Genomic DNA, 25,366 nt, shown 5'->3' on the forward strand with positions numbered 1-25,366 from the left:
CACCTGTGCTCCCAGGGCTGACCCAGCCCTTTCCCCAGGTGCTCAATCAGTGCTTCAGGCTGGGACTCAACAGTTCCCATACAGCTTGTGTTTGCCTCATGCCCACCCCCCTCGTGCCCCACAGCCCCCTGGGCACAGCCCCCGCCTCCCACGCCGCCGTGCCAGCGATGACAAACCCAACAAAGGGAAGAGAAAAGCACTTGTCATCCAGCACGCTGAGCACGGAAGCAAATTTATTTTTAGATAAATCTAAAGCTTAATTTGTGAAGCTAATATCAATCAAAATGAGAGATGGGGTTTTTTTAAGTCCTTTTCTCAGCCGTGCCATTTATATTGCCTGTCTCTCCTCCTCGCTCTCAGCCAGCAAAGGCGGCTGCGAAGTTTAATATCAGCCTGGCGTGTGCCTGCCTCCGAAATTATGATGATTATTTTAATAGGAAGATATTTGCAGAGCTGAAAAGCCATCCTTCCCCAGGCAGGGAGAAGGTGCTGCTATGGAGGTGGCACTGCCCCATGTGCTGGGGCACAGCTCAGAGCGCTCCTTCTGGCACACCGCTGGGCACTGCTGGGTGTCCCCACGGGACACTGCTGTCCCTTTGCTTGTCTTTTTGTCCCCGTTCCACTTTGTTGCTTTGACTGGCTGTTATGCCTGCTTGCTGTCCCCAGAGTATGACCAAAGTGGATGGAGCAGTGGTGACCCATCCCTGTGTCCATCCCCATCCTGGTAGGTTTGGGAAGAACATATGTACCCATAACCCTAAAGCAACCCACTTCTCACCAACATTATGGGGCAAATCACTTCACACGGGTGACGAGCGATGCCACCAGTGCCCCACACCTGATGGCATGGAGTGGGGACACCACCGGGCTCAGTGCACATGGGGCCATGGCCCCCTAATCCCAGGGCTTTGGCGCACACCCCGCACACATGCGTGCATCTCGCCCGGTGCCACGGCCGGATTAATGGATCAGCATCATAAGGAGGTTATTTATAGGTGCTCCTTCGTGCCTTAAAATCTGCGGGGTGAAGTCAGGCTGGGAAGGGGTGGGACAGCGGGTCCCTCCTATAGGGCTGGGTGAGCGCCACAGCAAGCAAACAAAATCCAGAGCACACATCCAGCAACATCCTGGTTTTACTTTGGGAAAAACAACATCCGGACACACAGCTTGCAGGTTTTGTGGATTTTTTTTTTCTCTTTTTTTTTTTTTTTCTTTTTTTTTTTTTTTCTCTCTCATTTGTTTTCTCTCCTTTTTAAAACAATATAAGTGCAGCCAGCACTTCTCACAGTAGAATATAATGGTCGATTTTAGTATAAAAAAAAACATTCTCAGAGATTTTGTAAATGCACTTAGTGCTTGAACAGGCCTTTCAGGGATACAGTACCTCTTATCTGAGCACAATCACCTTGGGTTTCCTTGGGGTAGTGTTTGTTTCCTTGCCTCATCAGAAAAACATTGGGTGACGCAGAGCCTTTTTTAAACCAATAAACCTATTAAGCACATAATGACACGGGGTGAATAACGGAGGGTAACCAGCATTTCTGAGCTGCTTTAAAAGAAAAAGAAAGAAATGAAGAAGCCTGCCACGATCCCACTGTGGTGCGAGGGCTGGGTGCAGAACCCAACGTGGTTCTACACACTGCCTGCCTCTAGAACGGAACAAAAGGATAATGGACAGTTAGAAAAAGGAGGGGGGGGAGGGAGAAAAGGAAAGAAAAACAAACCCAAAAACAAAGAAAAAAGGAAGAAAGAACCCCAAACCCTTGGAGATCTGCACCGTGGGTGCAGTGCCGTAGGCTCATCCCCCCCCCCCCCATAGGCCGGCACCCAAGATGCGCGTTGTGGGCAACTGAAAAAATAAAAAGAACAAAAAAAAAAAAAAAAAAAGAAAAATCTGTTCAAGTTTTCAAGTGTGGTTTTTTTTTTTGTTTTTTTCTTAAATAGCGTCCAGGCTGTCCCCAGTTATGAGCTTTTAATCAAAGCAGTGCAAGTTACGGACTTCAGCTAAAGGTGAGCGCGGCGGGACCCTGCCTGCGGCCCGCGCCATGCGCAGAACGGAGCTCCTCTCCCTGGATAGCAGCAACTCGTAGCGATTCCCTGTTCACATTCGTGGAAATAAAATGATTTCTGAGCTATATAAGACAAGCATTCCTTCATCCTTGGCTTCCAGCGGGCGCACGCGATTCGATGAGCCCGGTTCCATGCCAGTACCTGCGGGACCCGTGTTGGCAGCCGACCCCAACCAACCCCGTCACCCCGCAACGGCTTCACGGTGCCGGAGGGCCCGGCTGCCATCCTGGCTTTGGGAAGAGCAGCAGCTGCCCCTTATCTATAGACAGGCAGGCGGATGTGGGCGTGCTGGTGGTCCAAGAGCCTTGGCACAGACACGGTCTCATAGCCCTTGCCCAACATCTGCTCCTTGATGCAGGGCGGGTGGATGTCATTGATGAGATACTCCAGCGACTGGAGGCTGCTGCTGAGGATGGAGGTGTTGCAGAGCGCCTTGCTGGGCAGCCCCTCGGCCGGCGGCACGCCGAGCTCACGCGGGACGGGGCCCAGCTCAGGTGGTGGGTTGTAACAGTCGCTGGTGGGGGTCACCAGGACGCTGTTCCACGGCGGCACAAAGTACTGCCCCACCGCGAAGTTGCCGTGCATGCAGTTCAATGGCGACGAGCTCACCTTCTCCCCCGCCGGCCCGTAGGGTCGTGAGGCAGCTGCGCAGGCTTCGGGTGACTTGCTGAGGGCCCCGCTGCCCCCGCTGTACACCCGCAGGTGCTGCTGCTGCTTCTGCTGCCACAGCAGGTAGTCCACGCCGTCGGGGTAGAGCCCCGCTTTCGGCCCCAATGCCGGGGTGGAACCCAGTGGCAGCTCGGCTCCTTTGCGGCACTCAGGCAGCACGGCATAAGCCGAGGCCATGGTGGGGAAGGCGCCATGCTTGGCTGGGCTGGGGTGGGCAGCTGGCAGTGCCGGGCAGGCAGGCTGTGTGGCCTGAGCCTGGCACTGCTGGTTGAGCTGGTAGATGATGCTCTGGATGGAGGGCAGGTTGGAGGGCGGCAGCGCCAGGCCACGGCCCGCCAGCGGCAGTGCCGAGCCCGCCACCGTCACATTGGGGGGCACGGGGCCCTCCAGCTGCTTCTGGTGGTAGCTCAGCGGGCCGGCACAGGAGGGACCTGGGGCTAAAGTGCTTGAGGATGGGTAGGGAGCGACGCCGGCCTGCGCGGGCGACAGCTTAGTCCGCTTGCCCTCCGCATTCTTCACCACGCTTTTGCTGGAGGCTTTGACGATGGCCAGGAGGCCCTGGTAGCCGCCGGCGTGCACGGGGTAGGGGCTGTAGCGCTGCCCCGTGGTGTCGTACCCATTGACCGTTCGGTTAAGGTGCTTGTGCTGTGGGACCCTGATGTTGGTGGGGAAGATCTTGATGGTCAGCGGGCTGTTGGCCACTTTCTGTGCATAGGCGTCCAGCTCGGCGGGGCTGGGGTAGCGCGGGGAATGCATGGGTGCTGCCGTCTCGCCTGCGGGAGCAAAGCAAAGCATCAATCCCACTCCAAGACCTGTGGGCACTCTTCAGCCTCACACCCCCCTCCACCTCCTCCTCCTCCTTTTCCTTCTCCAGCATCAACCTGCCCAACAGAAACGAGGTCACGGCACAAACGTGCCCCCTCGTGCTTAGAAAGTCACTTCTAAGTGGCCTAAAATAAACCCGGTGTGGAGAATGGAAATGTCACTTTACCCAACGGGGGAATCTTTCTCTGAGATTGGATTTAAACTACATTATACAAGCAATTTCATGGGTGCTTTGCGCTGCTACGAGAACCTCACCAAAAATGGAAAAGCATCGCATTTACCAGCCATAAATCAGCAGTTCCTATAATGAGCACAAAAATGTCACTTTTATGCAATTTTACAGATGAACAAAACTGGTGAAATTAACTGTGGTAACCTACTGTAGTCAGCAAAAGCCACCGCAGGAAAAAAAAAAAATTATTATATATGTATATATTTTTTTTGCTCCTTTCAAACTCTTTCCCAAGCAAGTTTCTGCCATTCTGGTGTGAAAACTCATTTGTCGTACCCATTATACTTTCATTTGGAGTTTATCTTGAGTATCCAATGAGCCACCAACTGTGAAAATGATTAAATCTACAAAATCTATCTAATAGATGGAATAAATTAGGTGTTTAAAATCTGCACATGCGTGTGCACATCCACGCCGGCACATGGTGTGCAGTGGGGGGCCAGGTTGGCTTTCAGTTCCTAATGCAGCACCGTGTTGGGACCCCCACACGGTGCCCATGAATTTGCCTCCATCCATGGAGTTATTGGTGACACTGCTAAAAAGGAGGCAAAGGAGACAGGTCCCAGGGGTTTGTTCCATGGGTTTATCCGCTGCCCAGCTCCCCAGAACATCCCTACATCTCTCAGTGTGGAGAGGGCTCAAGCACTGCCACTGTTCCAAAACGTTGCCAGCAAGACAGGCAGCCAACAGCCATACTCAGCCCACCCCATGCCAAGTGCTACCAAGGAGCCCCAGCCCTCCCACGAACCCTTCCTTATGCCTGCAAGAACAAGGCCTGGCTTTAAGAACAGCACCTAGGGGGACGTTGGGGCACTCACTCCCCTGGGCCCTGGTGTACAGCACCCCTGGAGGAGCAGGAACATCCACAGGGATGCAGGGAGTGAGGCCATGGATGGCCACCTCCTTTCTCTCCATTAACGTGGCGTACCAGTAATTTAAAAGGCAGAATGGAAGAGTGTTCAGCAGCCATTTCTCCCATTAAGTTAATGTTATGGGCTTTTTACAGGTGTCTTAAATAGACACTGTTATTAACGAGTATATTAAGCCAATTAAAACCAGGGTCTTTGAGCAGGATTTAATGTTACAGCTTCCAGCAGCGGAATACGGGCACTGCTTCATGCTGGGCAAACCCACCCGATATGAGCAGAGCTGGGACCTGGTGGGGACTGGGGGCACCTGCCCAGCAGCACCATGAGTACCATGCATCTGCATTCCCCTTCACGCCAGCACCGCTGTCCTTGGAGGTGGCAGCATCGTGAATGCTCAATTAACATGACACTAATTAGCTGGTGACACTTGCAGAATCCCTAATGAACCCATTCCACAGAGGGAGGGAGGGGGGGAGAATACTCCTTTCAAAGCAAAAAAATGAAATTAAATTAAAAATTACAAACAAAAAAAAAAAAGGAGGGGATGGATGGATGGAGCAGCATCGCCCCACACACCGCCACTCGCCGATGGCCCCATGCACGGCTACCAGCTATCCGAGGGAGAGCCAGGAGCCTCTTTTGTCACCTTCTTCACACCAGCTGGGTTGGATTTGACAAGTCACAAATTCAGTGTGTTGTCACATATCAGGGTGACGCACCAAACCCCCACTGGGAAAATTACAGAGCTACCAATTTCCAAGAGGCTCCTGGCGCGTTCGTGCGCGCTGCTGGTAAGCGGCTCCCCCTCTCCGGAGTAATTACTGCTTTCTAACGGGCTGTAATTACTGAGAGATGCAAACTCTCCTGAAGCACCGCCGTCACCCGTCAGGCACAGACAGCCCGCCCGACGCTCAGCCGGCCGCTGGCAGTTTTCTTCCCCCTCCTCTTCTTGAAGCTGAACCCTTGGGGATGTCATGATGAAGGTGGTGGCATGTGGCGCAGCCCCCTCTGCTTCCCGTGGTGAGCACCGGGCATGTTGAACTGGTGAGCAGCAAATCCACGCAGCCATGGGAGGAGGAGGAGGATGTGGATGACGGAGGCAGCAATGACTCAAAGGGTGACATTGAGACGGCACTGCACAACATAGGTTAGTGGGCATGATGGTGATGGGCTGGCAGTTGGACTTGATGAACTTGGTGGTCTTTTCCAGTCTTAACACGGGCATGGTGGGGATGGGTTGATGGCTAGATTTGAAGGTCTTAAAGGTCTTTCTCAATCTTAACCGTTCTATGAGCAGACATGGTGGTGACAGGTTGACCTGATGATCTTGGAGGTCTCTTCCAACCTCTATGATCCCACAGTTCTATGATTCCCGTCCTTGCAACACCCATTGGTGACTGCCTCCTCCACTGGGTGCCACTGGCCATCTGCCGCCTCCTCTTGCCTTCTCCCCAGATAAAGACAGCACACAGCCAGCTTCAGGTTCCCCCTCCCTCCCTGACCTGCTCTATTTTTCCAGCCTGCACTCAATAACAGCTAAATAATTGAATCTGCTCAGCAGCCAAAGATTTGTTTTGAATTTTATTGGAATTTTAAATTGTTTTGTTTCTTCGGTATTTTATTACTGTAAATGGAAAATGCATCGCCTGCAGTAATAATCCTATGGCTTTTTATATTACTCCAAGCTTCTGCTCAAAGCATTATTGGAAAGCTAGGCAGAAATGAGAAGCCATTATAATGGCAGCATAGGCTTATAAGATTACGCCTCCAGCTAAACAACTTTTTACTTTAGCAAATTGGCCACCAAATTCGGTTCAAGACACAGATTTAAAACCTGGGCCCTGACAGCGTGGCAATCCAAAATAAATCTTTTTTTTATGGATTGGGGCAGCCTCAGCCCTGCTGTGCTCTGAGGGAAAAGCCTGTGCAAAATGTCTGACAAAAGGCATGGGATCGCTTTGCCACCGGTGGCAAGAGAAAGTGGAGGAGCTGTGCCACGGTGATGGGATGTCCTCAACCAAAGCAGCGACCTTGTTCTGCTTTTAGGCTGCACAATTGTTAGCACAGCACCTGCTGCATCCAGGCATTTCCCAGCATGCAGAAGAGAGGACAAGCAGGACATCAGGGCACGTGGAGGGGACCAAGGGCTTGGCAGGGATGCGGTGGCAGCAGCAGCCAGCACCAGCTACAGCCATGCACCCCGTGGGGACATGGGGAGGCTCCACTCTTGCATTCCATTCTGCAAGAGCCCAGAGCTCACTCAGCTCTGGGACGAGACGCTCTGCTCCCACACAGTGGGGAAGCCTCAGTGTCTTCAAAGCTCCTAAAATAGACCAGCAGTCCCGCTTCCCTCCCTGCAAAACTACGAGCAGATTTTAAAAGCCTCAATATTTGCACAACGTTTGGAAGAAAACAAACACAGCGCCGGGAGTGTTGACAAATACACAAAGCCCTGATGCTGGGGTCCCAAGTTCCTGTTGACAAAGCTTCATGGATACCAGTGGCACCATGTTGGCACTGGGGGGACACATGGGACACGTGGGGATGCTGCCCTGACCGAGCTGTGCTGGCACTGCCCCTGCTACATGCCTTCCTTCCTTCCCTGTCGGATTTTGCCGTTTTCCACCCTTTGAAGTGCAGCGGTTTCTATGGTGATCATGTCCCCAGGATGGGTGGTGCAGAGGCCACTGCAGTGTGGCGGATGCAGCAGGGGGTGCAGGGGAGGGGGGACCCGCACCTGTGCAGTCCCCAGCCCCCCACCAGCACTGCTCGGGGCACATGGCAGCTCCGTGGCATCTTTGGGTATGATACAATGGGCTCTGCCATGCATGAGACCCCCTGCTTGCAGAAGTCCCACTGTTTGCTGGAGCCCCTCAATTGCAGGAGCACCCCAACTGCAAGAGCCCCCCAGTCGAAGGGTCCCCATTACTGGGAGCCGGCAGCCCAGCTCTACAAGCAGCTGGCACAAAACCTCCCCCCAGCAGAGCCGCCCCGGTGAGAGAAAAATGCACACCGGCTTCAAGGTCCTAAATTAAAAACAACTACAGGAATAATAGCTGGAGAAATCCATCTGAATAAACGTAGGTGGCAAACCTCGAGCGGCAGCCGCGCAGGAGCCGTAATGTGCAAAGACAACAAAATTCATGACAAAGCACAAAGGGAAGAGCAGGGCTTTGCCATCCCGAGATATTCATCCATTAACACGTTCCCTTTTTAGGCTGACATGTCATTTCAGACGGGCCTTTTTTTCCTCCCCTTTATTCTCTCCCTTGAAGGAGCGCGCGGCTTTGCCGAGGCGTTTGCTGAATTGGATCACCTCAGGGCGAGCACTTTATTATCTGCAGTCAAAGCGTCACCACAAATACCAGTCTACACACACATGTGTCACTTTCTATTTGTCTCCTCGCCGAGGTATTAGCACCGCGCGCTGCCGCGGCACCGTGGCCAGCAGGCGTGGGGATGCTGGCTCTGGGGACGTGCTAATGTCACCTCTGTGTTGCTCTGATGGCACCACGATAGCTCCCCACTTCCACCCCAATAGCACCATGCTGGCACCCCAGTTCAACTCCAATGGTATCCTGGTGCCACCCCAATGCTGTCCCAGTGGCATCTCAAGGCCACCCTACATCACTCCTGTGACACCATGATGCTGCACTCACGCCGCCCTGAAGCCATCCCAATGCTACCCCACGGCTGACCCAGTGTCATCTTGATGCCATCCCAATGCCACTCCTTGGCTGATCCAATGCCATCCCAATGCCACTCCATGGCTGACCCAGTGCCACCCTGATGCCATCCCAACGCCACTCCTTTGGCTGATCCGATGTCATCTTGATGCCACCCCAGTGCTATCCCATGGCTGACACAATGCCATCCTGATGCCACCTTGATGCCACGCCACCAATAGGACCAGAAGGGACCCCACGCAGCCCTGCAGCTCATCCCTGTCCCTTACTCTGTTACGTGGGCCTGGTGCATGCCAATGGAAGCGTTTTAACATTAGATCTGTTTCAAAACTCAGACTTTTCATGCCAGTGGCTGGTTGGACCGATGGAACCCAGTGCACAGCAAAGCTCCTGAAGCTCCTACAGTTCTCATTTAAGGCACCGGTAGCAAAAAAACCCTTCAATAAGCTGAGAAAGAAAGAGTGACGAGGAAAAGTCTGAATGCAAATAAAAATCAAGCATGGGATGGGTTACCAGGGGCTGAACACACACAAAGCTTCAAGCTCAGCTCCATCCTTGACAACCACGGGGTCTCACCTGGAGAGTGTCCCATCACCCATCCATCTCCCCCAGCACACGTGACCGATCGAAAGTGTTTTTGCAGCATTTCCTGGCAGGGAAAAGTGCAACTCAACAGCACATTTTGGGCACGGTAGTTAATTGAACTCCTTTTTTTCTTTATGGCACGTATATAAATACGCAGAACCATCATTAACCGACCCCTTCCAGAAAGTGAAAATGAAAGAATTAATCTTATTTCACTCATGTGTAACCCCTCATGAAATTAAAATGATATTTTATGGGTGTGTACAAAAGCAGAGCTGAGCCGCAGCTCCTTTAATGAAAATGCCCTTGGTGTAAGTAGAATTGTGTAATGAGAAGCCATTCGAGGCGGCTTTATTCCATATGCAATTAAAGAGTTTTATCACTCAGAGGTGAGCTGCCATGGGTGCGTCCCATAGTGTGCAGGGACATCTGGAATGCCCCCAGAGCAGCTTGCTATATGCAATGCTGCCCCTATAGCATCCGACCCTACAGCAGTGATGTTTGCAGCACAAGGTGGCATTTGATGTGAGCGTGTCAACCCCCTTTTGTTCCACAACAGGCTTGGGTAAACAAATGGCACTCGTTATCTCATCTTTCTAAAAGGCATCTGCAAAACAAACTAAAAAGGGAGCAGATGAGGAGGGAGAAAATACAGCTCAGCAAAGCTCCTGATGTGCGAGAAAACAGGTGGGGTTGTTCCACAGCCCTCCTGATGTAGCAAAGCAAGGACACTGCATCCCCCTTTCTCTGGGGCTGCGGTGCTCACAGGGCTTTGGCCCTCCTCATCTTCCCTGCACTGTGACACCAGGTGCTGCACTAAGGGACCCTGAGCCAAGCACCACATGGGCAGCAAACACATGTTTTGGTGAACCTGTTGGGCACTGGGACCCAGGTGAGGGTGTGCAGCCACTGTGCCTGTATCGGAGGTGGAAAGAGTGAGCAGAACCAGGGAAATATCCCCCTGTTTGCAGCTGGACTGCAGAGTGGAGCGACCTTTTCAAGCAGCCTGGACTCCCCTGCAGTAATGGGGCAGCTGGGAATAACCAGACGAGCCTGCAGCTGTCAGCACCGCAAACGAGCAGGTCGAGAAAGCACCAGTGGGACAAATCCAGCAGGAACAGAACCTGCTGCCCTCCCAGCCACACCTGCACTCCACTGGGGCATCTCGCTTCCCACAGCCCCATGGCTGCAGCACTGTGAGCCCCAGACAGCTCTGCAATGGGCAACGCAACCAGAGTTGCTGCAATGGGAGCTGACGTCCTTAAAGCTTAAGAGTTCAAGGAGCTGCCCGGCCCTCTTGGCTCAATATTGATCCCATTCATGGCCCCCCCACTGCCCGGCCAGCTGACGGCAGCACGGTGAGCTCCAGAGGTGGGCACACAGAAAGGAGCATTTAATTAAATATAAGGCATCGCTGCAGAGAGCGAGAAAAGCAACGAGTTTGGCCAAGCCCAGAGTGGTATTGTTTGATTTATAATTTAAATAAAGCTCAGGATTCCTGTAATGCACACGGAATAAAATCAAAAGGGAGCAGCCTGCTGGAGTTAATTGGACGTGATATTTTCCTAAGGATGCTGCTCCTTCTGAAGCTCCTGCTCGCTGCTGGAGTGGGACACCATCCCAATGCAGTGTCCAGAACACAACGCCGGTGACAAAAGCTGGCTGCTGCTGTGAGCATCACGGTGCCAACACCCAGAGCAGATGCAGTGGGATGCTTGGAGGAGGCTGTGCTGGAGCATGAAGCACCATAAGCTGGGATTGGGGCACAGGGAACAAGCAGGGGATGAGGGTGCTGGGGCTTTTGGCTCCCACCACGGGCAGGAAAATGAATCCGCTCACCTTCTACGTGAAATTAATACAAAAATTAATCAGTGGCACCGGCAGGGTAATAGGATTTCACAGTGGTGCTGGGCCAGACGGCCAATGTGCCGAGAGCCAGACTCATTTAATATCGACAGAAACAATGCCAGAGGACAGAAATAAGACCCATAAAGATAATTACTGAGATACTCAGGAGCAAATTAAGTAATCAGAGGCACTTCTAAATTGTGTCTCGTTTAAAGGAAATGCTATCTTGTCCCAATAGCCAGGCAGGCGCTGCGGGACGAGCTCCTCCCTGCCCCGCTTACCACAGGTGCCATAAATAAAGAAGGGAAAATTGTATTCAAAACCAGATGCGTGGCCCTGAATGTCACCTGCAATTTAATTTGAAATAGCAGGAGGCAGAGAGGAGAGAGACATGCTGTATTTTCCCATAATGAGCGGAAACATACGGTCAGCTAAACTTTGATTAAGGTGACCTGGCCAGCGGCAAGCATGCTGGGGGAACGTGGCTATGCACAGTGCGTGCTGGGGGTGGGGGGAATGAACCCCACAATGTGGTTCTGCCCCAGGGCTGGGGGCCCCCAGTGCTCGTGCGCTCCCCATCTGCTTGGATCTGGTTGCGGTGGCAGCTCTGCAAGCTGCCCTTGTTGCCAGGGATGCAGTTTGGGGACCCTGGGGCTGGGGACACTACAGGCACAGGTGGGTGCATCCTGACCTCAGCATCACAGCGGGCACAACACAGAACACCCAGTGCTGCACTCCTGGGGTCCCCATTGCAACCCATTGGGCTCTGCACTGCAGGTCCTGGCCTTGAGGGCACAGCTCCACTCATTAGCACATGGCACCAAGGAGAGCCGGGAGCCGCAGCCCTCGCGCCAGCCCTGTGCTGCTGCTCAGCCATGACGGATTAGGAATAATTTTACAAGAGCAACATTCATTTTCCTTCCAGACACTAATAGGGAAGAGACCTGAGCAGCACAGATTCAGCGTGAGCACACAGGCCGTGCCTGCTTCACCGAGGCCATGGAGAGCCAAAACCCCAAAGGTGCCTGGATGCAAAGTGTTTGGGGTCACCGGTCCCATCCGCCCCGTGCCCCACAACCAACAGCCCCAACTCTCACACGTAACCCTGGACAAAGCTGGTGCCACCCCATGCTGGCAATGCCAGGATGCCCAGGTAGAGGGGAAAATGTCTCCGGGAAAATACAGATCATTAAACAAATGCCTAGGGGCTGTCACACACTAACAAGCAGAGCTTTAGCAGCTGATTTGTCTTCAGCCTGCAATGTTTAAAAATCCAACTGAGACCAGCAGAAAAATATCCACTCCCCTCTTTAAAACACACATTCATCACTTGAGAATCTTAATGCGTCTTTCCCAGCCGGGGAGGTCAAACACGCCTGCCTAAAGCAGGCTCATTAAATATACATTTAATCATGGTTTGGATTGAGAGACAAAGGCTGGGAGAGACAGGTGCTTTACTGGAGTGACCTTTTGGAACCCATTTTAATGTAACTAGTTTACAGCTTATCTGAAAGGCCAGCTCGTTGGGAAGGCGAGCTGCAGCAAAACTGGGAAAGTAATTACAGGGGGAAGGGATGGAGAGAAAGGAAGGAGTGGGGGCTGGAGGTCTGGGAGCTGTGAGCAGGTACCGGACATTGTCTGCGCTGCGCTTTGCAGGCAGTTGCATGAGATTTTCTGAAGTTCCACTTATCAGCCCCAGTGACCCAATTTAATTTGCTTATCTTGGTCTTCTTCCTCCCCCAGCCCCCCGCCCCAGCTTCTCCTGCTCTTTTTAATTATCAGTTAAATAAATGTCTTTTCCAATAAGACAAGGAGCATCAAAGCAGCAAGCGGCGCGTGCATGCCCTGGGGATGCTGAGAGCGAGGCACCAGCTTGGCTCCAGAGCATCCTGGACAGGAGAGCATCCCATAACTGGGAGCATCCTGGATCTCAGAGCACCCCCCACATCTGTGAGCATCCCAGATCATGGAGAAACCCACATCTCGGAGCATCCCACGTCTGGGAGCACCCTGGATTTTGAAGCATGCCAGATCTCAGAGCATCCCAGTCCTCAAAGCATCTCGGCTCTTGAAGCACCATGGATCGAGGAGCATCCCAGACCTGAGAGCACCCCATCAGCCCCATGATGCTGTACAAGATCCCTCCCCACAGCCACGGGCACTTACACTTGCGTGGCTCCAGTGCCTTGTTGGGGTTGGGGCAGGCCAGGTGCTGCCCAGGTGGGTTCTGGGTTCTCTGCAGGCACGCCAGCATGGTCTGGGAGTCCTGGCCGGCCGCAGCCGCACCGTGCACTGCCAAGAGAAGAGAGACAGTGTTAGGGGAGGGGGGAGAGGGGGTCCGGCCGTGCACCCGCACCCACTGCTGGGCAAAGTCTGCATGCATGGAGGCTGGGAGCTCTCGCACCCGCTGCACAGGGGCCTTTGCTCTTTTGGAGATAAATAAATAAGTATGGAAGCCTTAAATAAATATGAAGCTCTATAAAATAAATATGAAGGGCTCAGTGGGTGGTTGGTGCTCCCCGTGATGCTTTCTGCTCTTCCTGCAGGAAACAGAACAGCTCCTCCTGCTCCCGGGGACAGCTGCAACCATTGGATGCACAGCAGGGATTTGGCCTGCAGGCATCAAAATCCCACTTGGGTCCTGCGGTGTGCCAAGATCCAGCTGGGAAATCTGCAGGGGTCAGGCCAAAGGCACCTCCACCACTGATGTGTGAACTGCACGTCCTGCACATGGCACATTGTCCTGTAGGAACCATGGTGGATGCCTCCCGCTGGTATGGCACCAGCACTGTGCACACAGCGGGCAGAGGAAGCAAACCCATCCTTGGAGCTGCAGCTTCTGGTCCATGTGAGGTGTCAGGGATGGATGTCACAGGGGATCCCCTCGCTTCCCCAAGTGGTGCGTGGGGTGCCTGGGGTAAGCACTGCTCACCAAGCTCCATCCTCACCCCTTGGAACGCTCCCTCACATAGCAAACCACTCCTGCCCACCTCCATGCTGACCAAAGGCCACGGGTGTTTGCTCACTCCCAGCCACCAACATGGGCTTGGGACCACGAGCTCCTGCCTCATCCCCACGGTGGCCTCCAGCACAGCAAAATTCAGGTACCAGAGACTGTGAGAGCAAGGTGTGAGGAGCAAAAGGCGAGGAAGAGCCACCGCACACGGAGCAGGTGTCTGGAGAACCCAAATGGTGCTGTTTGCTCCTAATAATGAAGTATTCATGAGTAAAAGCCTTTTTTTCACTACTTTCTTAAGATACTAATTTCACAACAAGCGCCTTGTTACCATGCAATTATTCCAATCTTGCATTTCTCCCAGATTCCATCTGTCCTAGCGCTCTCTAAATGAAAGACAATCATGTAACCACCTTTCATTATTCACTATTTTACTTTCAGCAAAGGTACCCTGAAAGAAATGATTTCCTCTGAAAGGGACTTTTATTCAGTTTCAAAACCAATTTTCTCCTATTACTGTCTTAAAAAAAGGAGGAGGGGGGGGGGGGGCAGGGAGGTGTTTTTATTTCGCGCATTACATATCCTTTGTTAATGCAGCTCGCAGTAAAAGCAGCCGTATCCATTTTCTGGCTTCGATTTCTGGTAATTTTAAAATATGCCATTACAATCAGGCAGAAATTATACAGTTTGAAAAGAGAATGAAGTGCTTCTTATTCAAAGCCTGAGCACACTTGACTGCTTGGGAGTTGGCATCGCCCCACCGGGACCGGGCTGGGCTGCATCCCCCACTCCCAGCGGATGGCTTTGGCCACAGGACCATGCATGGGACCCCCACCCCGGGCTGCCACCACCAGCAGACATCACCTCAACCCCTGTGCTGCCCCAGAAAGCCACCACGTCCCTGCATCCTATATGGGTGGCTCGGGTCCGAGCCTGGCACCGGGCTGAGAGCATCATCCCCCCGCACAATGGGCATCTGTCCGCTCGGTGGCATTTTGTTAATGCCGCCCAGAAAAGCCCTTGAATCAGCTGATGGGAATTGGACGCTGCGCCGTTCAAATGCTTACCGCCAGCTTAGTTAGCTCCATCTGCATTTGAACTAATTCCAATCAGCAGGATCTGATTTAGTTCAAGCTGCTCTGGCTCTTTCATGGCAAGAAAGGCAACACTCAGCAGTTTTCTGCCCTGCCTCGAGTCACACAGCCCCTGCCCAGCCTACAGCCACACAAATCACAGCAGGGCAATGGGGTGAGGATGGAGCTGCCCTACAGCCCCACAGCCCCACAGTGCTGCTGCAAAGGGCTCCAGAACGGCTCCATCTTCCTTCCACTGTTGGGATGGGGACAAGGACAAGGCTGGCCCTGAGCCAGCGAGGCCCCAGCAGGTGCTGTCACCACGGTGTGCCAGCACAGGGCACATCATCGCCCTGCTCCCAAAGGGTTGGGGACACCACGTCCCCACCGTCCTCCTCCTCCTCCTCCTCCTCCTCCCTCCATCCCAGCCCCATTCCCACCGCCTCCCTCCCTGCCCCTCACCCTGCTAATTTCCAAGCCCTATCGCTCCATCGGACTATTTATAAACCCAAGGTCTTTGTGACTTTAATAAAAATAAAGAAAAAAAAAAAACAAAAAACCCCAACCCTCTGTGTCTAAAGCTCCAATGACAGAAGGGTTTGGCACCTTCTCTGACATCAGAGGCCGATAAGACGGTCTTATCTCCTCTGAGAGCCCCGCGAAGGTCCCTCCAGCGAGATAAGGCCAGCGCAGCTGTCGATAGAGGCTTTCATAGGCGAGGATTTAGATAAAAGAAAATGTGACAGGAGGGGGGGGGGGGGGTCTGGGGGGGGAAGAAAGGGAACTTTCAAAGTCTCAGCCTGAATTGGGTCTGTGCCGTTCGCCTCAGCAGAACAATGAATAAAGGGGATTGCAGAAGCTGGCCCCTTGTTAGGGAAAGAAAGGGCCATGTCTGCTGCCGCCGTGCATCCCTGCCCACTGCTAACGAAGCTGAGCGGGCACCGTGGCCCCAACACACAGCCCAGCTGGGTACAGGGCATAAAAACCACACAAAGGGAATCTGGGGGTGATGGAGAGGAGCAGAACGGGGATGCTACATGACCTTGCAATCGAGACACATGGGGTGTCTGGCAGTGGGAACGGGGCAGGAGGAGGACACACCATGCAACGGCGACAGCGCGGTGCGGGAAGGAGTGAATGCAGGAAAGGTCACCCTGCGGTAAATCACGGGGAGCCTGAGATAAAATAGAAAAGAAAGTTTGATGACACCTTGCCCAGGGCTGCAATAAAGCACGGCACGCTGCTGCTGGCTGCCCACAACCTTCCCCCTCCATACAGCAAATGTCTCCAGTGGGGCTGAGCTTGAACCGTGCGCCCTGTTCCCCTCCGCGCTCCAGCCCCGGGCCTTTCAGGGGGCCCTGTTAATAATTAAATGTTAATCTAAAAAGCAATTTTAGCTGCGGTGCTGCAGATCTGGTTAGAGATTACATTAGCATGTAAGAGTCAAGGGTAATTTTCTCTAACCCCTCTTGTGATCTTTAAAACCCGCAGATCTTAAAGCGACACCGGCTCCCTCTGATTAAAATTGGAAGCCAGGGTTTGTGGTGGATAATGATGCTGGAAGTGATTATTTGTGGGTTAGGGTGTGCGGTGCTCTCTGGGAATGCACGGGCAGTGGGGCACATGGATGAGATCCTGGTGTGCAAGGAGCACATTCCCCAAGCTCAGGTTCAAAGCCAGAACCCCAAACCAAGCAGGGATATGTGTGAGGTGTCGTGCTCCTCCAAAATGCTCCATTGCAAGGAAGATTGGGGACTGAAGGCAAAGATGGAGAATGCAGAAGGGAGGGACTGGCAGGGTGGGACAGGATGGTCCCTGCATGGGGATGTGAGGATGGGCATGTGGCCTCAGCGCCTGCTCAGAGCAAGGTTGTTCATTCAACACAATGAGCACCTGTACCCACAGCATGCCCAGCACCTGCCTTTCCTTACATAGGAAACATCTTGCTGCCATTTCCCCATTCTCTCCCCCCTTTAAGAGCCTCCAGTCCACACAGTGACCACAAACAACCCCAGGGAACAGCAAGGAGGTGGGGACTGAAGGGCATGGGGACCGAAAGGATGTGGGGATGGGGATTGTAACAATGCAGCTCCATCCCAGTGGAGCCCCAGGCAGCAGCTGGGACAGGACAGCAGCACAGCCAGGCTGGCACTGCCTGTCCCCAGCATCACCAGCTGCAACAAGCAGCCGAGTGTTGGAGCAGCACGGAGATGAGGGAGTTCTGAGCATCCTCTGCCCTTGCAGGATGCAGAATGGGACCCAGGCAGGCAGCAAGCCGACGTGAAAGAAGAACATAAAACCCACGGAATAGCCTTCTGCTTGCACGCAGGGCCACAAAAGCTGCAATGACCCCACGAGCAGAATGGCTGCGGGAGCACAGAGCGCAAATCGAATCAGAGGACAGAAGTAAATTGCCTCCTGACTGTTACAAATGATCTGATGGAAGAAATAAGGTATCAGATGCGTCCGTAACAATGGAATTAAGGGAAAAAAAAAAACCCAACCCCAACAATTCGAGTGCTACTGAGCATTTGCAGACATCCTTGCGGAGGGTTAGGGCGGCCTGGTTAAATTTATGTGTCAGCTTTAAGGAGGCCTCTCATCAAATGAGCTATTTTGGGCAGAGATTAAAGATCTATTTTCGCCGTGAGCGGGAACAGCTCTCCCTAACAGGTTAATGATGATTCTGGAAAGCGGAGCGGCCCCTGTGCTGTCCGTGGCCCTGATGGAGATGGGGGCTGTGGGGTTAGGATGGCACCAGGGCTGTGGTGTGGATGGGACGCATGGCTTTGTGGCTCGGAGCACACAGCACACAGGGATGCTCCATAGCCTTTTCCAACCATTCTCCATGCAACGCCCAGGGGAACGCTCCCACCGACAGCACCCTTGGCTGTGCCATTCGATGTCCCCAGCTCTATCATGGCCATCTGCCCACTGCCAGGTCCCGGGAGGTCTCCAGTCCGCAGGGAGCTGCCAAGGACACCTGCAGGCAGCATGTGCTGGATTAACAAGGCTTAGCTCTGGCCAGCTCAGGAGAGACGCCCACACCGTTGTCGCAGGGAATGAGTGGCCTCAGTGCAGCCAGGGATGGGGAGGAGCACAGGAACAGCCACTATGTGGGATAGGAACGCAACGTCAGCACCCAACAATGAAGCAGAACTTTCCTTCATTTCCCATTAGAAACAAAACCTCACTGTCCAACAACATTCCAGCTAAGGACGCAGCAACAAATAAGCCACAAAGCCCTGTGAAAACCAAATGCAGCCCCATGGGACATGGGTAGCCACGCAGGGACCCGGGACAGTGCGCAGCCAAGACCTGTGCCAATCCTGAGCCCAGTATCTGCCCTAAAGCCAAGGCCCACCAAGCCCTTATCCATCCCATGGAACCATCACTGCTGGGATGGGTATGGCCGGACCCACAGCCCTTGGCCACCCATGGCAGCAGCGCACGCAGGGCAGGCGCGCATCACAACCACAGCCCCGAGCGGCGGAGCTGTGAAAGAATCCAACGAAGGAATTCAGGGTAGATCACGCCGCCGAAATTACTATAATCAAAGGCTTTCACAAAGGCTTCAAATGCAACCAATTACCCTGAAAAGGCAAGGCAAGAAAGAAAACAAATTAACGTGTTTGCACAGAGCCCTGGCGGCAACGCGCCCGCCAACCCGCACCCTCCGCACGACCCCGGCCCGGCCGTCCCCGCGTCCCCCACGCACACAAAGGGGCTCTGTGCTGAGGTTGTGGGGTGGCCACGGACAGACCCCCGGCACAGCTCCTTTCAAAGGCTCATTGAGGCCGCCCCGCGCCCGGCAGATGGAGGCCATTCACGGCGTGGGCTCCGCAGCCCCCTGCGCCCGCCGCCCTCGCCTAATTAAGTTATGCTTCGTCTGCGCCGCGAGGCTGGGATGGGAAAGAGGGGGTGAAGGGGGGGGATGGAAAACAATAAAATCAACTTCTTCCTTTTTATATCTAGAAAGAGTCCGTCCCACTAAGTCTATTTTGTAACACAAAGCTGCGGGGATTTAAACCTTTCCTCACCCGGAGAGATGGAAATGAATGGAGCTCTTTAATGAGCTGGTTCAGCAGAAAAAGATAGATTTCTGAGATTACTGTAGGAATTCTTATAATTGATGTGTACTTTTGTAACGAGGATTATAGCACCATCCGGTCAAGTCACGCCGGCTCTTCCTGCCCCCTTCCTTTGCTCTGCCCATGCGCCTTCATTGGGAGGGGGAGTGCAGAACGACTCCCGTCAACAAGAAATTAAACAGCCTTCTCTTCTTTAGCCGTAGATAATGCAACGCAAGCGCTGAATAGGAAAATAAGGCATCTATCAAGATTTATCTATTTGTTTTACAAAGACCTACTTTCTCCTGCCTGTTCGGCGAGGCCAGATGAGCCTCTGAATGCCAAGTAATTAAAATGAACACAGAACAATAACGCGAGCCCTCCGCAGAACGCGGAGTTTCCCCCTTTTATGTTTATAGCAATTGTATGAAAATGTACAACACGGAATGGCAACAGCTGACAGCCGAGATGAAGCAGACATGATTGCGAGTTGGCTTCCTCCCGCAGCTGATTGGCATTAATTGTGCGCGTTTGCAAAGCAGAACAGAAAGTCTGACATTAGCTTCAAGCGAACGTTTCTTTCTAATAGTCTTAATGATTACGACGAGAGCTGATGATGATCATCGCCGTGCCGTTAGCGGAGCTGAGCAGGGCTGTCCCTGTCCCTATGGGATGCGTGCTGTAGGGCTGCCCCACATCCTGACCTGGGTGGGTTGGGGCAGGGGGTGCTGCAGCGTGCCAAGAACCTCCAACCCGGAGCCTGTAATTAAAAGCTGACTAATTAAACCTCATCCAAGTTTTCAACGCCGGCTCTTTGCTGGGCTGGGTGGTTTATTGGATGCCCTTTGCGATGCTCAATGCACGGCCACGACATGCAGGACACTCCTAACCCCAACCCAGCTGGGTTTGCACAGGGGGGAAGAAATAAATCACTGAATTATGGACATCCATCAACCACGTGAGCACGGTGCCATGGGGCACAGGCACCCAGCTGCCCTCCAGTGCGGTGCAGGTGACAGCGATGTCCCCTGCCCTGTGTCCTGAAGCTCTGTGGGCTCACACCCCATAAACCCCACTACGAGCAGACAGGAAATATCCAGTGTGTGTGCACGGCCCTTGCTTTATTGGCCGTTCCCTCGTAAAACCCAGGGCTGCCGTGACAAAGTAGGGCTGCTCTTAGCGTGTCATTAATGGGCACGGTGAGATGCAGCCCCCAGTGTCACCATCCATCAGGTCGGGTCCTGCCCAGCCCCATATGCAGCCCATGGGAACGGCCACAGCTCTGTGCTGTACCACCTGCACTGGCCAACATGGTGCCAAGCTCAGGGAATTCCCACATCCCTCAATCGTTCCCAAATGACAAGAAATCAAACCATGAGCCCCTCCTCCTTTCCTTCCCCCCCAAAAAAAGTCCGTAAAGAAGAGCTATAAAAATGGCTTGTTATCTCACCTAGCGCGGCTCAGACTGTATGTTATTGCTAATTGGGTATAACATCCTTGTCTTGTTCTGCTCTCTGAAGCTAAATCAAGAAAGCACCACTGCTGCGAACTAATTATATCTCTGGACTGCAGACTCCAGCTTGTCTTTCCCTTTATTGAGTTAAAAAATGGTCACTAACCTTAATCTCTCATATCCCCAAGCATTAGGGCTACTGAAAAACTACTGCTTCCCCCCCAGACCGTGCTGGGAGAGTCAGAGCACGTGGCTGGGGAGGGCTCTGCCTGCTCCTGCTCACTGCTGCTTTTTGGCTTTTCCTTCCCAAAGGGAAACTCGAGCTGCTTGCAGGATGGCACTTTTTGAGCTGAACACACTGATGTGATCGCAGCCACAGCCCAGCAGGAATAGCAGCAGGAGCAGCACCAGGAGCAGTGGGGGCTCATCACCAGGTCATGCCTGTCCACTGGGATGTCCCCTGTAAGCCTGTCCCCATATGGCCACATCCACACAGGGGGGGAGAAACCGAAGCACAAATGCAATGCACAGCACTGCGCTGAGCTCAGCACAGAGCCAGCCCCGTGCCCCATTCTGGGGCAGCTCATGATTTCTCTTTGGAAAGCCAAACTTGGGTTCTCTCCCCCTTCCACGAGCAGTATGAATATTTATCTCCAGCAGCTCAATCTCTCCGCTGCAGGATATTAAGGTTTTATTCGTGTTTGGTTACTGCTGGTGGGAAGCCAGCCCTCTCTCCAGCCTACAGCACAACCAAATGACCCTCAGAAGGCAGATGGTGCAGGGCTGGAGCATCTCCTCTCAGGGACGAGGGGCCGACATGGGGGGCAGGGCACCCAGTGCCACCACAACGATGAGACCCTCCTCACCCCAGCCCTGATGGGGTGCAGTGTGTGAGATGAGGTGCTCTCACTGTCTGGGGTGAAAACGCTGCTCTGTTCTCTCTCGAGCAAAAAGGAGTCCCAGGGGCTATAAAAATTCCCAGCAGGCTCTTGTCAGTCTCAGGTCATTAACTTTCTTTCATTGGGAGTTTGTTTACAGGCAGCCATAAATAGCAGCGCCGGTGCCACGCTCAGGGCTGGGGCTGTGGGTGGTAGAGGGGCACAGCACCCCGGGGTGCTCACCAGCACCCTTGTCCCGTGCCCCCATAGAGCACCCGCTGTCCCCAGCCGCCCTCCCATTCATCAAGCTGTCCCCAGCCACCTCGTGTCCCCGCCAGGATGGGGACAAAGGACAGCAAGCCCTGCGATGCGCCCCGCGTCTCACCAGGCACTGCCCTGACCTCATCCAACGGGAGAAATTAATTACCGAGCTGTCGTCACGCCACGGCTGGCTGCTGGGAGTGCAGGCACCAGTCGCCTCCCACCCGGAGTGTCTGGGCGTGGGAAGGCTCGGTGTCCCCCACCCTTCATGTCCCCAATCTGCCACGTCCCCAAACCCAAAGAAGACCTCAAGTATCTCCAACCCCAACCCGTCCCCATCGCTGCCCGCTGACCACGTCTGTTGTCAGTGTCACATCTTCATGTTCCCTGAACACCTCCTGGGACAGTGAGCCCACCACTTTCCTGGGCAGCTGTGCCAGCACCTGACTGCTCTTTGGGAGGAGGAATCGTTCCTAACATCCAACCCTGCAGCCCCTTAGCAGTGTGTGAACACACCGGGTGCAACTCTCATGGGGACGTGGCACCATCCAGCAGCGCTTGGCTGCACGCAGACACCAGTTAAACATTTACACCCCATCCCTGCACAGCAGCCACACCGGGGCTTCCCTGGGACTGCAGACCAGGAGGGAAGCACAAGGTTCACCAACCCCAATGGCTTTGGGGTGAATGGATGCCAAGAGCACAGCCTGCAGCGGGTCCATGGGCTCAACTCTGGGCTCTTTCCATGGCCACAGGCAACTTGGATGGATGGATGGAACCCCAAGGATACATCATAGGGATCCATCCCTGCTGTCCATCCCTGGGCCAGGACCGGCCCCGATCCCAGCCCCACGCTCCCCCACATCTGGGGAAATGCCTTTATTTCCAACCTCACGCTCGGCACAACCTGTAATCAGAGCAACACAAATAGCCCCTGCTTCCCATGTAAATTAAAAACACCCATTAGGCAGATTTCAAAAGATGTCAGTAGGCTTATAATTATACACGACATCCTTCCGAGATAAAAGCGATTACCGGGGATGCAAATCACTTAGCAACCAATCAGTGCCCCCAGAGTGCAAAGCACTGACCAGCCATCCATTTTCGCCTCGTCCTTTTATTCCCTGCATCGAGCAAATACAAACACAGATAAAGAGAGGCACAATAGCTCTTGACACGCAAATAGGTTAACATAATAAAGCCAGCTTTAGCCGGCTCACTCGAGGGAGAAAAGCAATTCTCAGGCAAGCAGGAGGTAATAAAACAGGGCTTTTGTGTTCCTGGCTCCCATTCTCACCCCTGCGCCAGCTTTGCTGCATTAGCTGATAGGCATCGCGGTTTGATTGAATTACCTTTCATGAATATTAGCTTTTTGAGGAATGCGCAGGCAGAAGAAGAAGAGAAAGAAGCAACGTCTTATTCTTGCATGCATGCATGCGCCCGACGCAGACGGACACGCAAAGAACGGGGCCGGGGGTTGGGGGGGGGTCCCGGAGCGGTGACCACCCCCCACTTTGGGCAACCCCAGAGCTGGGGGGGCTCAGGGTGCTCGGCCCCATGGATCTGAGCTGGGCAGCCCGGTGGTGGGAAGGGGCACGGCGAGGCCTTAACGCAGCCGTGGACACCACGAGGACCCCACCGTGAGGATCCCACCGTGAGGATCCCACCACGAAGCCAACCCTGGTGCCCTCCAGACTCTGGGTATGGGCACAGCACGGCGTGCCAAGGTCGGGTCACCCGAGGCTGTGACTTTGAAGCCCAGCTCTGCCAACAAGCTGTGGGCACCTGCTGCAGGCAGAACCGAACCGCGGTGCCCAGCGGGCAGCACTAATGGGGACAGCACGGGGACGCGGCCACCACCACGGGCTCAACGGGAGCCAGCAACACTCATCCAAAGGTTGCAATTAAGATCCAGCACTGAGCGACGCCAGCTCGTCCCCGTTCAGCCACGATGGGCCAATGGTCCCCAATCCAGGGACCGTGGGTTTCTCCCCGCTCCATCCTCGGGCTGAATACCCACGCGGAACCGCTTCGATTGCTCACACGGTGCTCGGCTGCAGCGGGGCCCATCGTGCAGCCCGTGCTGACCTACAAACGGGCACAGAGCCTCGGGATCATCGCTCTTCCCCTGCTTCACGCAAGGACACAAGAAGACCCCGAGTGGGGCTGCTTTTGGGGTGCGCGACCCCCACACCGGCAGGGGGAGACCCCAATGCTGAAAGTTTGGCTGGGAAAGGGGGGCAGGCAGCTCCCACCTGCACGAGGAGAAAGGCTCTCGAGTGGTTGGAGACAACACTGGGATGCTTTGCTCGCCTGCACGGCACAACCCCGCTGCAGGGGCACGGAGAGGCGCACAGCCGATGAATGCCACTAAATCAGCACGAGTGGCTCCCGAGGAAAGGCCGAGCTCCTCCTGCCCTGAGCGCTTCGCACCCACGGCCGCTTCTACACACCCTAATATACACACACACACACACGTGTGAACGTCCGAAAGCTCCCCGACAGACACACCGAACGCACCGGGGCATTGCATCGGGAAAAAGGGGGGGGAGGGGGAACCCCAGGCCCGGCTCCAACCCCGCAGCATCGGGATACCCCTCACCCCCCTCCCCACCTCCATCCCGGCCCCACCGTCCAACCCGGCGCCCTCCCCCCGTTACCGTCAGAGAACGATCCGGGCCGGCTCCGGTCGCTGCGGTGCGGGGCGCTCCGGGCCGCCCCCCCCGGGCCGCCCCCCCCCGTGTGCGGCCAGTGTGGGGAAGGGGGGGGGGGGGTGTTAAAAAACCACGGGAAGGTCCGAAAAATTAATGAGAATAAGGTCCAGATATGGGGAAAAATAATATAGGTATATACGGTCCGGATGGGGAAAAATGGTCCGAAGAGAGAAAAAAAACGCGGTCCGAATGCGGAGAAAATACGGTCCGAATAGAGGGAAAAAAAAAAAAGGTGGATATATCAGAGGTCCGAACGGGTCAAGAAATCGAAAATGGAAAGGTCCAAATAGGAAAAAAAAAATAAAAATAAAAAAAATAAAAATAAAAAGGAAAAAATAAGAAGCAAATTAAAGGTCCAAATAGGAGGAAAATCGGCACCGCCGTGGAGCCGGTTCACAGCGCGGAGGGAGCTCCGGCAGCGGCGTGTGGTGGGGCCATGGCATCGCGGCTCTTCCTCCTCCTCCTCCTCCTGCTGCTGCTGCCGCCGTCCTTTGTGCGCAGCGCCGGGTGCCGCTCAGCGCTCCATGGCGGCGGGGCCGGGCCGGGCCGGGCTGTATGCGGGGCGCGGCCCCGGGGCGCTGCTGCCTCCCTCCCTCCCGCCCGGCGGAGCGACGGCGGCGGCGACACTGAGCGCCCCACGCGGGGCCCGGCGGCCGCACGCGGCAAAGCCCCGCCTCCAGCCCCCCCCCCCAATATACACACACACCCGGCTCGTTGCTATGGAGACGCCGCCGCGCGTCCTGCGGGGAGGGGCGGAGCTTGGAGAGCACGTGGCTTTTTCTTTTTCGCGGGAAAATTCGAAGCGGGGTCGCCGAGCTTCTTAACGCAGCCGGTGTTAACGACCCCCTGCTCGACCCCCACCCTGCCCCACGGCCCTTCCCCATGCGGGACAACCTTCCGTGCCCTGCTGGTTTCATTGCCCCAGCACAGCCGAAGCTCTCCTTTGTGCTGTGTAACATCAGGTGTAACACACCTCCAAGCTCACACCTGGATGGGCACCCCTTTCTCTTGGTCCCTACCATTATATCTCCAATCCCATTGCCTCAAGGCAACACAGAGCTCGCAGCCCAGCTCCTCCTTGCTCATCAGTGGGAGTTTCAGAGGGTTCTGGCTTCCAGCAGAGCCTTCCCAGTCCCTCTGCTGTCTGCACCCATCCTCACTCCGGATCCATCAAGCA

At 54.3% G+C, this 25,366-nt stretch overlaps 1 protein-coding gene across 1 annotated transcript; it reads right to left on the reverse strand.

Annotated features, from left to right (window-relative positions):
- Nucleotides 1-1,093: 1,093 nt before the first annotated feature.
- Nucleotides 1,094-24,665, reverse strand: FAM222A (family with sequence similarity 222 member A). The gene is made up of 3 exons (XM_072351133.1): nucleotides 24,136-24,665; nucleotides 12,951-13,076; nucleotides 1,094-3,512 (listed from the first exon to the last, which is right to left on the reverse strand). The coding sequence occupies exons 2-3, from the start codon at nucleotides 13,036-13,038 to the stop codon at nucleotides 2,326-2,328; spliced, it is 1,275 nt and encodes a 424-aa protein (XP_072207234.1). The 5' UTR covers nucleotides 13,039-13,076; nucleotides 24,136-24,665; the 3' UTR covers nucleotides 1,094-2,325.
- Between the last annotated feature and the right edge of the window lie 701 nt (nucleotides 24,666-25,366).

Source organism: Excalfactoria chinensis, chromosome 16 (genome assembly GCF_039878825.1).
Source record: "Excalfactoria chinensis isolate bCotChi1 chromosome 16, bCotChi1.hap2, whole genome shotgun sequence".
Classification (NCBI taxonomy): domain Eukaryota; kingdom Metazoa; phylum Chordata; class Aves; order Galliformes; family Phasianidae; genus Excalfactoria; species Excalfactoria chinensis.

Coding starts and splice junctions, on each gene's coding strand:
- FAM222A (XM_072351133.1), bottom strand. CDS start 13,038: ATGCTGGCGTGCCTGCAGAGAACCCAGAACCCACCTGGGCAGCACCTG. Junction 3,513..12,950: donor GGCACTGGAGCCACGCAAGT/GTAAGTGCCCGT, acceptor TTGCTCCCGCAG/GCGAGACGGCAGCACCCATG.